The sequence below is a fragment of the Bombina bombina genome, chromosome 4 (assembly GCF_027579735.1).
Source record: "Bombina bombina isolate aBomBom1 chromosome 4, aBomBom1.pri, whole genome shotgun sequence".
Classification (NCBI taxonomy): Eukaryota; Metazoa; Chordata; class Amphibia; order Anura; family Bombinatoridae; genus Bombina; species Bombina bombina.
The window spans coordinates 880,502,076-880,516,744 of NC_069502.1; the positions used below are offsets into that span (position 1 = coordinate 880,502,076).

The 14,669-nt window shown below is 40.6% G+C and overlaps 1 protein-coding gene across 3 annotated transcripts in view; it reads right to left on the reverse strand.

The window, feature by feature from the left end:
- LOC128657418 (gastrula zinc finger protein XlCGF17.1-like) overlaps positions 1–14,669 on the reverse strand; it is a 51,988-nt gene that overhangs the window by 19,354 nt on the left and 17,965 nt on the right. For 2 of the 3 annotated variants that reach the window (XM_053711761.1, XM_053711762.1), the window contains exons 3-4: positions 2,250–2,336; positions 636–734 (exon numbers count right to left, since the gene is read on the reverse strand). In XM_053711761.1, coding sequence (XP_053567736.1) covers positions 636–734; positions 2,250–2,336 — 186 coding nt within the window. Of the gene's footprint in view, positions 1–635; positions 735–1,634; positions 1,700–2,249; positions 2,337–14,669 lie in introns of all 3 variants that reach the window. The other variant, XM_053711763.1, reaches the window with a different exon arrangement.

The following is a 14,669-nucleotide window of genomic DNA, read 5'->3' on the forward strand; positions in this document are numbered from 1 at the left end:
CAGCTTTGTTATGTCTGGATAGGTTATAATGTTTTATGCTCCTTATCAGCTTTGTTTGCAGAGCAGTGATTCATTTCTTATAGAGCCCCGTTGTATAAACAGATCCAAAATGTGAGTGATATTTTAGATAGAGTTTAATTAAATTCATCAGTTGTAATGAAGATATACTTTATTTTTAATATAGTAATGAAATTCTAATACCCAGGGCTCCGGCTTCAAAAGTAATTTTTTTGTGAACTAACGATTTGAACTGTTCTCCAATCGGTGATCTAGCCGTAAGGCACCTTTTCTGTAGCTAGAGTGCTGACTGGAGAACAGTTCAAACTGTTAGATCACAAAAAAAAAAAAGTTTTGAAATGGGCGGCCTAATCACAGGTTGTTAGAAAGTTACGGATAGATTAAAAAAGAAGTTAAAGTCCATCTTCATTAGAAGCGATCAATTAAAGTCCCTGTAAATTATTGCATAGATTCTGTATCTGATTTTAAAACGTGTAAAATTTGCCATCACTCTAAGCCTCAGCTGCACACTAACATGCGTCTACTGTGTAACCATCCAAGCAAATATAACTTATTTACACAAGACAAAAAGGTCACCATCGCAGAATCTTCCCTTTACTTAATATGCAACTAATCACCTGTATTTATAGGAACTTCGTCCTCCTCAGTCTTCACCTGACCACGCGTATACAGATCTTCTTTTATCTCAACTTTCATTACACCAGTGTTATCGTCATCTGTACAAATAAAGCAAATTCAATTGTTATATACTATGAATTTTTATAACTTTACCAAAAAACAGTTTGTATATTTCCCAGACAGATAATATCACCAAATACTTACACTATGGTACTTTTCCTTATATTTTGACTGTTACTAATTTTACATCTTTTTAGCTGAAAGGGAATTTTAGACACAACATATGTGCACACTCATTTGTAACCCACGTGCTTCAGATGTGCACACCAGGGTTCCTCAGACACAACATATGTGCACACTCTTCTGTGTTCAGCGTCCCACAAATACAACATATGTGTACACTCACCTGTAACGTGCCTCCATCAGACACAATATAAATGCATACTCACCTGTAACCTGCATATTTCAGACATAATATATGTGCATACTTACCTGTAACCTGCATACCTCAGACACAATATATGTGCACTTACTTGTAACCTGCATACCTCAGACACAATGTACATACACCCTCACCTGTAACCTACATACCTCAGACACAATATACATGCATACTCACCTGTAACCTGCCTCTCTCAAACACAGCATATGGGCACACTCACCTGTAACCTGCATACCTCAGACACAATGTATGTGTACAGTTACCTGTAACGTGCCTACCTCAGATACAATAAAAGTTCATATTCACCTGTAACCTGCATACTTCAGACACAATATACCCCTGTAGATTTACCATAAAACTGTTTGTGTATTACCCAGACAGAAAACAGCACCAAATACACACACACAAACTCTGGTACTTTCCCTCTTTTCTTATACTTTTTAGCTTAAAGGGACATAATACTCATATGCTAAATCACTTGAAACAGTATAACTGTAAAAAGCTGACAGGAAAATATCACCTGAGCATCTCTATGTAAAAAAAGAAGATATTTTACCTCACAATCTCCTCAGCTCAGCAGAGTAAGTTCTGTGTAAAAAGTTATACTCAGCTGCTGCTCACCTGCAAGTAAAAAAAAATAAAAAAAATGAAGAAATGAACAGCAGCTAATCAGCATCAGCAGTGCTGAGGTCATGAACTCTTTTACTGTGATCTCATGAGATTTGACAACTCATGAGATTTCATTGTAAACTTCCTTACACTGAATAGGGAAATAAGATGAGTGCACAAGGCTCATCCCTTCAGCTGTCCAGGGACAGACATACTGATATGCTGCTTAGAAGTCCTTTACAATGGGATGTGGCTACTGAGAAATTTTTGAGGTAAAATATCTTTCTTTTTTACATGAGATGTTCAGGTGATATTTTTAGTCAGCTTTTTACAGCTATGCTGCATCACTTTCAAGTGTTTAAACATTTGGGTATTATGACCCTTTAAGGCCTTTATTCTGGGCTGTGATCCACTATATTCCATTATAAAAATACAACATGAACTAAACAAGGGTTAAAATAATTTTGTTATCTGCGCTTATAAACCAGACAGTAAACTACAATGGAGAGCAGTAAGTAACTGTGTGCACTGCCCTGGCAGATTCTCACGTATTACTACTCACCGGCAGGGAGGGACCAATGTATTTCATCTGTCTCATCCTCTTCCTTCACATTTAATAGCCTAGTGCCTGGGTTTTCCTCTAGACGCCCTGTAAATACAGCAGGAAATTACCTAATGGTAACAGAAGTTTGTACTTTTTTTTTTTTTCTCCTACAATAAGTGCATACAATAATATCCTTAAAGGTACAGCCCTACTCTAATTTTTTTATTGTTAACCCCAGTAATGGCAAAGATAGCAGACACCTGAACCTTAAGTGTTCTAGCAAAAAGACCCTTCAGGAAATCCTTATGAAGAAAAATCAAACAAATGATGTAATTATATTTTTGCTGTAGAAGCACTATGTTGTATCATCCAGGCTGAAAAAGTATTGCATATTCTATAATAGGTTGAAGTAAAGTCTGAATTACTGAATCTAATATATTCAGTTGCCTGTATCTTGTGATCAGATAATCTGCATAAATAAAAAGAGAGAAGTGCTCAACCTGGGAACGAACAATAGCATAATAGCTTGTTCTATGGCTAGTTACCAGCCAAGAAGCAGCCTCTTTCTTCTGTTATGTGTGATCAGTCCACGGGTCATCATTACTTCTGGGATATAACTCCTCCCCAACAGGAAATGCAAGAGGATTCACCCAGCAGAGCTGCATATAGCTCCTCCCCTCTACGTCAGTCCCAGTCATTCTCTTGCACCCAACGACTAGATAGGATGTGTGAGAGGACTATGGTGATTATACTTAGTTTTTATGACTTCAATCAAAAGTTTGTTATTTTAAAATAGCACCGGAGCGTGTTATTACTTCTCTGGCAGAGTTTGAGGAAGAATCTGACAGAGATTTTTTACTATGATTTTAACCGGAGTCGTTAAGATCATATTGCTGTTCTCGACCATCTGAGGGAGGTAAAGGCTTCAGATCAGGGGACAGCGGGCAGATGAATCTGCATTGAGGTATGTGGCAGTTTTTATTTTCTGAATGGAATTGATGAGAAAAGCCTGCCATACCGTTAAAATGACATGTATGTATACACTTCAGTATTCTGGGGATGGTATTTCACCGGAACTACTGTGTTAAAGGTCACCAATCCTTTTAATAACTATTCTCATGTTAAACGTTTTTGCTGGAATGTAGAATCGTTTACATTGCTGAGGTACTGTGTGAATAAATATTTGGGCATTATTTTCCACTTGGCAGTTTTTTGCTTTAATTGTGACAGTTTCGTTTCTCTTCACTGCTGTGTGGGAGAGGGAGGGGCCGTTTTTGGCGCTCTTTGCTACGCATCAAAAAATTCCAGTCAGCTACTTTTATATTTCCTGCATGATCCGGTTCATCTCTGACAGATCTCAGGGGTCTTCAAACTTCTTTGAAGGGAGGTAAATTCTCTCAGCAGAGCTGTGAGAATTCTTATAGTGACTGTGTATAAAAAACGTTGTTTTGTTTTCTTATGTACAAATTTAATTAGTGTTGTTTTTTACTAATGGGAACAAACCTTTGCTAAAAGTTGTGTTGTTTTAAAGTTTGATGCAATAACTGTTTTTCAGTTCATTATTTCAACTGTCATTTAATCGTTAGTACCTCTTTGAGGCACAGTGCGTTTTTTTGCTAAAAAAGATTATAACCAAGTCGTAAGTTTTTTTGCTAGTGTGTTAAACATGTCTGACTCAGAGGAAGATATCTGTGTCATTTGTTCCAATGCCAAGGTGGAGCCCAATAGAAATTTATGTACTAACTGTATTGATGCTACTTTAAATAAAAGTCAATCTGTACAATGTGAACAAATTTCACCAAACAGCGAGGGGAGAGTTATGCCGACTAACTCGCCTCACGCGACAGTACCTGCATCTCCCGCCCGGGAGGTGCGTGATATTTTGGCGCCTAGTACATCTGGGCGGCCATTACAGATAACATTACAAGATATGGCTACTGTTATGACTGAAGTTTTGTCTAAATTACCTGAACTAAGAGGCAAGCGTGATCACTCTGGGGTGAGAACAGAGTGCGCTGACAATGCTAGGGCCATGTCTGATACTGCGTCACAGCTCGCAGAGCATGAGGACGGAGAGCTTCATTCTGTGGGTGACGGTTCTGATCCAAACAGACTGGACTCAGATATTTCAAATTTTAAATTTAAATTGGAGAACCTCCGTGTACTACTAGGGGAGGTCTTAGCAGCTCTCAACGATTGTAACACTGTTGCAATACCAGAGAAACTGTGTAGGTTGGATAAATACTTTGCGGTACCGGCGAGTACTGACGTTTTTCCTATACCTAAGAGACTAACTGAAATTGTTACTAAGGAGTGGGATAGACCCGGTGTGCCGTTCTCACCCCCTCCAATATTTAGAAAGATGTTTCCAATAGACGCCACCACTCGGGACTTATGGCAAACGGTCCCCAAGGTGGAGGGAGCAGTTTCTACTTTAGCTAAGCGTACCACTATCCCGGTGGAGGATAGCTGTGCTTTCTCAGATCCAATGGATAAAAAATTAGAGGGTTACCTTAAGAAAATGTTTGTTCAACAAGGTTTTATATTACAACCCCTTGCATGTATCGCGCCGATTACGGCTGCGGCAGCATTTTGGATTGAGTCGCTTGAAGAGAACCTTAGTTCCTCTACGCTAGACGACATTACGGACAGGCTTAGAGTCCTTAAACTAGCTAATTCTTTCATTTCGGAGGCCGTAGTACATTTAACCAAACTTACGGCTAAGAACTCAGGATTCGCCATACAGGCACGCAGGGCACTGTGGCTAAAATCCTGGTCAGCTGATGTTACTTCTAAGTCCAAATTACTTAATATACCTTTCAAGGGGCAGTCCTTATTCGGGCCCGGTTTGAAAGAAATTATCGCTGACATTACGGGAGGTAAGGGCCACGCCCTACCTCAAGACAAGGCCAAAGCTAAGGCTAGACAGTCTAATTTTCGTCCCTTTCGGAATTTCAAAACAGGAGCAGCATCAACCTCCACTGCACCAAAACAGGAAGGAGCTGTTGCTCGTTACAGGCAAGGCTGGAAGCCTAACCAGTCCTGGAACAAAAGCAAGCAGGCCAGGAAACCTGCTGCTGCCCCAAAGACAGCATGAACCGAGAGCCCCCGATCCGGGACCGGATCTAGTAGGGGGCAGACTCTCTCTCTTCGCCCAGGCCTGGGCAAGAGATGTTCAGGATCCCTGGGCACTAGAGATCATATCTCAGGGATACCTTCTAGACTTCAAATTATCTCCCCCAAGAGGGAGATTTCATCTGTCAAGGTTGTCAACAAACCAGATAAAGAAAGAAGCGTTTCTACGCTGCGTACAAGATCTGTTAACAATGGGAGTGATCCATCCGGTTCCGTGGTCGGAACAAGGACAAGGGTTCTACTCAAACCTGTTTGTGGTTCCCAAAAAAGAGGGAACTTTCAGGCCAATCTTAGATTTAAAGACTCTAAACAAATTCCTAAGAGTTCCATCGTTCAAAATGGAAACTATTCGGACAATCTTACCCATGATCCAAGAGGGTCAGTACATGACCACAGTGGATTTAAAGGATGCTTACCTTCACATACCGATCCACAAAGATCATCACCGGTATCTAAGGTTTGCCTTCTTAGACAGGCACTACCAGTTTGTAGCTCTTCCATTCGGATTGGCTACGGCTCCAAGAATCTTCACAAAGGTTCTGGGTGCCCTTCTAGCGGTACTAAGACCGCGAGGGATTTCGGTAGCTCCGTACCTAGACGACATTCTAATACAAGCTTCAAGCTTTCAAACTGCCAAGTCTCATACAGAGTTAGTTCTGGCATTTCTAAGGTCGCATGGATGGAAAGTGAACGAAAAGAAGAGTTCTCTCTTTCCTCTCACAAGAGTTCCATTCTTGGGGACTCTTATAGATTCTGTAGAAATGAAGATTTACCTGACAGAAGACAGGTTAACAAAACTTCAAAATGCATGCCGCGTCCTTCATTCCATTCAACACCCGTCAGTAGCTCAATGCATGGAGGTGATCGGCTTAATGGTAGCGGCAATGGACATAGTACCTTTTGCACGCCTACACCTCAGACCGCTGCAATTATGCATGCTAAGTCAGTGGAATGGGGATTACTCAGATTTGTCCCCTACTCTGAATCTGAATCAAGAGACCAGAAATTCTCTTCTATGGTGGCTTCATCGGCCACACCTGTCCAGGGGGATGCCATTCAGCAGGCCAGACTGGACAATTGTAACAACAGACGCCAGCCTACTAGGTTGGGGCGCTGTCTGGAATTCTCTGAAGGCTCAGGGACTATGGAATCAGGAGGAGAGTCTCCTTCCAATAAACATTCTGGAATTGAGAGCAGTTCTCAATGCCCTTCTGGCTTGGCCCCAGTTAATAACTCGGGGGTTCATCAGGTTTCAGTCGGACAACATCACGACTGTAGCTTACATCAACCATCAGGGAGGGACAAGAAGCTCCCTAGCAATGATGGAAGTATCAAAGATAATTCGCTGGGCAGAGTCTCACTCTTGCCACCTGTCAGCAATCCACATCCCGGGAGTGGAGAACTGGGAGGCGGATTTCTTGAGTCGCCAGACTCTTCATCCGGGGGAGTGGGAACTTCATCCGGAGGTCTTTGCCCAAATACTTCGACGTTGGGGCACACCAGAGATAGATCTCATGGCGTCTCGCCAGAACGCCAAACTTCCTCGCTACGGGTCCAGATCCAGGGATCCGGGAGCAGTTCTGATAGATGCTTTGACAGCACCTTGGAACTTCAGGATGGCTTATGTGTTTCCACCCTTCCCGCTGCTTCCTCGATTGATTGCCAAAATCAAACAGGAGAGAGCATCAGTAATTCTAATAGCACCTGCTTGGCCACGCAGGACTTGGTATGCAGATCTAGTGGACATGTCATCCTGTCCGCCTTGGTCTCTACCTCTAAGACAGGACCTTCTGATACAGGGTCCATTCAAACATCAAAATCTAACTTCTCTGAAGCTGACTGCTTGGAAATTGAACGCTTGATTTTATCAAAACGTGGTTTTTCTGAGTCGGTTATTGATACCCTGATTCAGGCTAGGAAGCCTGTTACCAGAAGGATTTACCATAAAATATGGCGGAAATACCTATACTGGTGCGAATCCAAAGGTTACTCCTGGAGTAAGGTTAGGATCGCTAGGATATTGTCTTTTCTACAAGAAGGTTTAGAAAAAGGTTTATCAGCTAGTTCATTAAAGGGACAGATTTCAGCTCTGTCCATCTTGTTACACAGACGTCTGTCAGAAAATCCAGACGTCCAGTCCTTTTGTCAGGCTTTAGCTAGGATCAAGCCTGTGTTTAAAGCTGTTGCTCCACCATGGAGTTTAAACTTAGTTCTTAACGTTTTACAGGGTGTTCCGTTTGAACCCCTTCATTCCATTGATATAAAAATGTTATCTTGGAAAGTTCTGTTTTTAATGGCTATTTCCTCGGCTCGAAGAGTCTCTGAGTTATCAGCCTTACATTGTGATTCCCCTTATCTGATTTTTCACTCAGACAAGGTAGTTCTGCGTACTAAACCTGGGTTCTTACCTAAGGTAGTCACTAACAGGAACATCAATCAAGAGATTGTTGTCCCATCCTTGTGTCCAAATCCTTCTTCAAAGAAGGAACGTCTTTTACACAATCTGGATGTAGTTCGTGCCCTCAAGTTCTACTTGCAGGCAACTAAAGATTTTCGCCAAACTTCTTCCTTGTTTGTCGTTTACTCTGGACAGAGGAGAGGTCAAAAAGCTTCTGCTACCTCTCTCTCTTTTTGGCTTCGTAGCATAATACGTTTAGCCTATGAGACTGCTGGACAGCAGCCTCCTGAAAGAATTACAGCTCACTCCACTAGAGCTGTGGCTTCCACTTGGGCCTTTAAGAATGAGGCCTCTGTTGAACAGATTTGCAAGGCTGCAACTTGGTCTTCGCTTCATACTTTTTCCAAATTTTACAAATTTGACACTTTTGCTTCTTCGGAGGCTATTTTTGGGAGAAAGGTTCTTCAGGCAGTGGTTCCTTCTGTATAATGAGCCTGCCTATCCCTCCCGTCATCCGTGTACTTTTGCTTTGGTATTGGTATCCCAGAAGTAATGATGACCCGTGGACTGATCACACATAACAGAAGAAAACATAATTTATGCTTACCTGATAAATTCCTTTCTTCTGTTGTGTGATCAGTCCACGGCCCGCCCTGTTTTAAGGCAGGTAAATATCTTTTAAATTATACTCCAGTCACCACTTCACCCTTGGTTACTCCTTTCTCGTTGATTCTTGGTCGAATGACTGGGACTGACGTAGAGGGGAGGAGCTATATGCAGCTCTGCTGGGTGAATCCTCTTGCATTTCCTGTTGGGGAGGAGTTATATCCCAGAAGTAATGATGACCCGTGGACTGATCACACAACAGAAGAAAGGAATTTATCAGGTAAGCATAAATTATGTTTTTTGCTCAACATGTGCCTTTCACAGAGAAGAACTATCCTGAAGCATACCAGTCTGATCCTGACTTCACTGTACAGTCCAGCCCCAAAATACCAGGCAATCCCTCTCTGAACGAGAGAAACAGCAAAACCCCAGACGTTGTCATGTTCCTTGTTCAGAGGAGAACTGCCTGGTATTTCGGGGCTTAACTGACCATGTTGGCGGGATCAGACTGATATACTACAGGAAAGTTTTCCTCTGTGAAAAGCACAATTGGGCAGATAGAAGCTACTCCCAGGTGGCAACCGGGCCATAGAACAAGCTATTGATGCTGCTGTTCGTTCCTGGCAGACTGCTTCTCTTTCTGTTTTGCATATGTAAATATGACCCTGGGGATAGTCTCCCTAAGGGTGATGGGGGAAACCAGACATGGACTCCTTACCCAATGTGCTTTTGGGGATATGGCTGCACTTCACTGACGAGGCCCAAAGGTGGCCGAAACGATCGTCGGGGGTTGTCATGTTCCTTGTTCAGAGGAGAATTGCCTGGTATTTCGGGGCTGGACTGACCATTTTGGCGGGATCAGACTGATATACTACAGGAAAGTTTTCCTCTGTGAAAAGCACAATTGGGCAGAAAGAAGCTACTCCCAGGTGGCAACCGGGCCATAGAACAAGCTATTGATGCTGCTGTTCGTTCCTGGCAGACTGCTTCTCTTTCCGTTTTGCTTTTTTTTTTTTATCAGATAATCTGTCTGAATAGTCTGTGGAACGTGAAGATGAAAGGCAGATAACCCCTTCAGATACTTCTGTGGCCAAACAAAAATGTGCAACACCTCCTTGAGAACTCGAAGACTCATTGTTCCTCCCTAAAACTTAATGTAGGACCTGGCTGTCCTGTTGTTGGTCAAAATGTTTACTAAATTTCACTGAAGTTGCAACTGAAAGTGAAAAATTGCCTGAAGACTTTTGTGCCAGGACCACTGAGTTTATTTCCCCAGGCTTACAGCTCCCCAACCGAGTATGTTAGAGTCTGTCTGTATGATTATCCAATCTGGTTCCGCCAGAGAAAAGCTCTCCTTTTAATACCACCAACATTGACATTTTCTCAGTTCCCCTGGAAAATCAATTGTGCTGACTGAATCCCAAGTGCCTTAGGTAACACCTTTGAAAATGGATCTGAAAAGGGCGCATCCTCCATCTTGCCCATTCCACCAGCTATCAGACGGGAAAGCTTGTTAAAGTAACTCATCAAAATCTTCCTTCACTGTGGGAACACAGAGACTAAAGCCTTTTTTTTTATAGAACTGTGCACCCAGGAAAGTGAAAGACTGAGTGGGATGAAGCGGACTCTTTGGAGATTCACCAACCATCCAAACGCCTGTGGGGAATGAAGTATCTGCTTTTTGTGGCACTCCACCTGCTGAATAGTGTTTGAAATCAGAACATTTTTGTTTAGATAATGTATAACAAAGAGACCCCTGATGCTCAGTTCTGCAATTAGAGGAACCAAGGTGAAGTGAAGACTTGAGGAGCCTTGGATATGCTGAAGGGAAGAGCAGTAAGCTGGACGTTCCATCTTCCTATTGCAAACCTTACAAATTGCCTGTGAGCCTCTGTGATAGGGATGTGAAAATATGCATATTTTAGATAAGCCCCTGGAGGCACTATGTTAACCAGTGAAATGAGGGACTCCATCTTGAATTTCTTGACTTCTAGAAAGGAATTCAGATGTCTGAGATCCAAGACTGGTCTCCAGGAATTGTTTTACTTTTTTTACTAGAAACAGAGAATAGAAACCCTGAGAGTGCGGACATGCCAGAACTTCTTGAATTACCTCCTGCTCCAGAAAATTCTGAATGGCCTTAAGTTTCAAATTGTTCTCTGGGACTGGTGATATTATAAAGCAAGAATTGGAGGTTGATTGCATGAAGAGGAGGCTCCGTGTTGGACGTCTGCGCCGCCCTCAAACCTGCTCTGCACCGCCACAGCTCCACGCCACCGGGATGAAGAAAGAAGATGGCCCCGCGCTGGATGGATGAAGACAGATGTCCGGACTTCAGAAATAAAGAGTACCTATGTCGGGGTTAGTGTTAGATTTTTTTTTTGTGTTTTTTTTTTTTTAGATTAGGGCTTTTTTAATTTATTAATGGACACTAAAGAGCTGATTGCCCTTTTAAAGGCAATGTCCATACAAATGCCCCTTTAGGGGCAATAGGTAGCTTAGGTTTTTTTTAGAGTTAGGTTTTTTTTATTTTGGGGAGTTAGGTTGGTTGGGTAGTTTTACTGTTAGGGGGTACTTTGTAATTTTTTAATGTAAAAGAGCTGAATGCTTCAGGGCAATGTCCTAGAAAAGGTCCTTATAGGGGCTATTGGTAGTTTGTTAGATTAGAGGGTGTTTTTATTTTGGATTGCCTTTTTTGTTTTTATAGGGGTATTGGATTAGGTTTAATTTTTATTAATTTGGATAATTTTGTTTATTATTTTTTGTAATCAGATATTATCTATTTTCAAGTTTTGTTTTTTTCTAGTAGTGTTAGGATTTTTAAATTTTGTAATTTAGTTTTTTTATTTTATTTTATTTAAAAAGTTACGTTAGGTTTATTTGTAGTTTAGATAGTGGATGTAGAGGCGTAGGTCCTAGGGTGTTCTGTTCTAGTGCTTCAATTTACCGGGGTTTCCAATTAAGGCTGGGGAAAAAGAGAGCTTGACTTTTTTAATTGTAAAAGCAAGTGATCTATAAGGAGTGGAGCTTCTGTCTAGTCCCCCCAGGTATACGTGTAACTGCAGGTGATAAACCTTTCACTGAGATGTGTTGTATTGAACAATGCAAATAATATGCAGTAAACTTACTCCAAAATAATAGTAATCCAGCTCCTCACAGGGTAGTTGTAGTAGTAGTGTGGCAATTCCAAAAGGCAGCAGGCAAATATATGTTGCAAAAACAAACATTTATTAAAACTTGTCAAAGTGGACAAGTAAAATAGCTCTATAAAATGTTTCAACGAATAACTCGTCTTTCTCAAGAGCAATTAAAATTGGAATGTGCTACCCTTGGAATATACAAGTGCTTTATATACAAAATAATTAGTGTTCCTCTTCCGGTATTACCGAAATTGGACTCACAAGAATAACAAATGTAAAACATCTAAAATTTAAAATTTATTCCCATCTGATTTCAAACATCTCAGATTTTGGAGCTTAAAAACTAAAGTTGAATTAAAGATGCACAATGGCGCTTTTTTAAATTTTAAAATGTATACGTATAGTCGGATGAGTATAAACATGCTGACACTTTCGTCATCTCAACCAATCAGCGGAGTGAAAGGGGGAAGTTCCCTATCAAGTCTTTTGTGGATATAGTCTCAAATCAGGTCCGTTGTTGTGCTGAAATCACGTGCTCAGGCTGTACCAATGGAAGCGTGGATGGTGTTTTCATTCTTTGTTCTCATAATGTTCATATATCCAATGGTAGGCAGTACTGTGTTAGTACTTGACCAATGCAAATCTTTCTTATGTGTTATCTAGAAACATATAATAGTGCAGATCACTGGTGATATATTGTACGATTGCAGTCCTATTCTGACAATTACAAAAAGATTCTGACAGTTAAAAAAGATTCACATCTGTCACTCACACCCAGAAAAAAAATTATATATAATGCAATTATTAAAATAAACTTCTATGGTGTCTCCAGATAGATACTACCCTTTTAAGGTCTTTTACTACCCTTGTTCATGAATGTTCGTCATTATATGCAATGGTTTTAAGCATTTTAATCATTTGGAATTTTATGGTTATGTCCTGAGTCTATTGGCGATTATACTCATTGTAAAAACTGAAATAGGTGTAGGAATTAAATGCCATTTTGTAAAAAGTGTTTTAATATGACTCTTATTGAGTTGAGAAACCTTAGTAATTCACATGTACGTGTTAAATGAAATAAGTATTTAAAGTGCTAAAATACTTATATATGTGCCGATTTACAAAAGTGTATCATATTAAATATGATCCCAATTAGGATTATAGTGCTAATAAAATATGTGTAATAAATAATAATTTTTTTTTATAAATTTTAATGAACTAAGAGTGCTACAATGTGATTTTTGCAGTTATAATATTCTCAAATCCTTAAACATAAACATAGGAATATGCGTACTACAATTTAGTTATGTTGATCTCCGGTCAGACATAAAAATGTGGATGTTATGGTATGAGTTTCTAATACTTTAAAATAGCCTCAGGTTTTGAAATCGAACTATTTCTAAATGAATGCTACCACTCTGATGTCTTTATTTCTTTTCTAATACTTTAAAATAGCCTTAAGTTTTGAAATCGAACAACTATCTCTAAATGAATGCTGCTACTCTGATGTCTTTATTTAAACCATGGTGCCCATATGTTTTCAAGGTGTGTATCCACCATAGTTCTCTCCTGTCTAGTTCCCTTTCCATTACCCCCTCTCCAGTGTAAAAAAACCTTTTCAATACCGATCCAGAACAGATTATTTTTGTCATATAGAGGGCAATTTTTATAATGCAAGGGGACTCCATGGTCGTCTTTTTCTTTTTCAATTTTATTTAAATGTTCTAGTATTCTTGTTTTTACAAATACATGAGGTTTGGCCTAAATATTGAATTTTGCAGTTACATCGTAAGCCCAGTAATGCTTTTCATAGAGTAGAACTTTCCTGTAGTATATCAGTCTGATCCCGCCTATTACGGTCAGTCCAGCGCCGAAATACCAGGCAATTCTTCTCTGAACAAGGAACACAGCAACCCCAGACGATCGTTTCGGCCTTCATTGGGCCTCATCAGTGAGGTACTGTAAAGTCAGGATCAGACTGATATGCTTCAGGAAAATTCTTCTCTGTGAAAGGCACATGTTGAGCAAAAAGAGGCTGCTTCTTGGGTGGTAACTAGCCATAGAACAAGTTATTATGCTTTTGTTCGTTCCCAGGTTGAGCGCTTCTCTCTTTTTGTTTATGCAAATTATGACACTTAGGGAAGTCTCCCTAAGTGTGATGCGAGAATCCAGGCGTGGACCCGTTGCTCAGTGTGCCTAGAGAGATATGGCTGCACCTCACTGACGAGCCCCACAATAGGCCAAAACGTACGTCTGGGGTTTTGCTGTTTCTCTCGTTCAGAGAGGGATTGCCTGGTATTTCGGGGCTGGACTGTACTGTGAAGTCAGGATCAGACTGATATGCTTCAGGAAAGTTCTTCTCTGTGAATGGCACATGTTGAGCAAAAAGAGGCTGTTTCTTGGGTGGTAACTAGCCATAGAACAAGCTATTATGCTTTTGTTCGTTCCCAGGTTGAGCGCTTCTCTCTTTTTGTTTATGCAAATTATGACACTTAGGGAAGTCTCCCTAAGTGTGATGCGAGAATCCAGGCGTGGACCCGTTGCTCAGTGTGCCTAGAGAGATATGGCTGCACCTCACTGACGAGCCCCACAATAGGCCAAAACGTACGTCTGGGGTTTTGCTGTTTCTCTCGTTCAGAGAGGGATTGCCTGGTATTTCGGGGCTGGGCTGTACTGTGAAGTCAGGATCAGACTGATATGCTTCAGGAAAGTTCTTCTCTGTGAACGGCACATGTTGAGCAAAAAGAGGCTGTTTCTTGGGTGGTAACTAGCCATAGAACAAGCTATTATGCTTTTGTTCGTTCCCAGGTTGAGCGCTTCTCTCTTTTTGTTTATAATTACCAATAGACTCAGGAGATATCCATAAAATTCCAAATGATTAGAATGCTTAAAACCATTGCATATAATGACGAACATTCATGAACAAGGGTAGTAAAAGACCTTAAAAGGGTAGTATCTATCTGGAGACACTATAGAAGTTTATTTTAATAATTGCATTATATATAAATGTATTCTGGGTGTGAGTGACAGATGTGAATCTTTTTGTAACGGTCAGAATCTTTTTGTAATTGTCAGAATAGGACTGCAATTGTACAATATATCACCAGTGATCTGCACAATTATATGTTTCTAGATAACACATAAGAAAGATTTGCATTG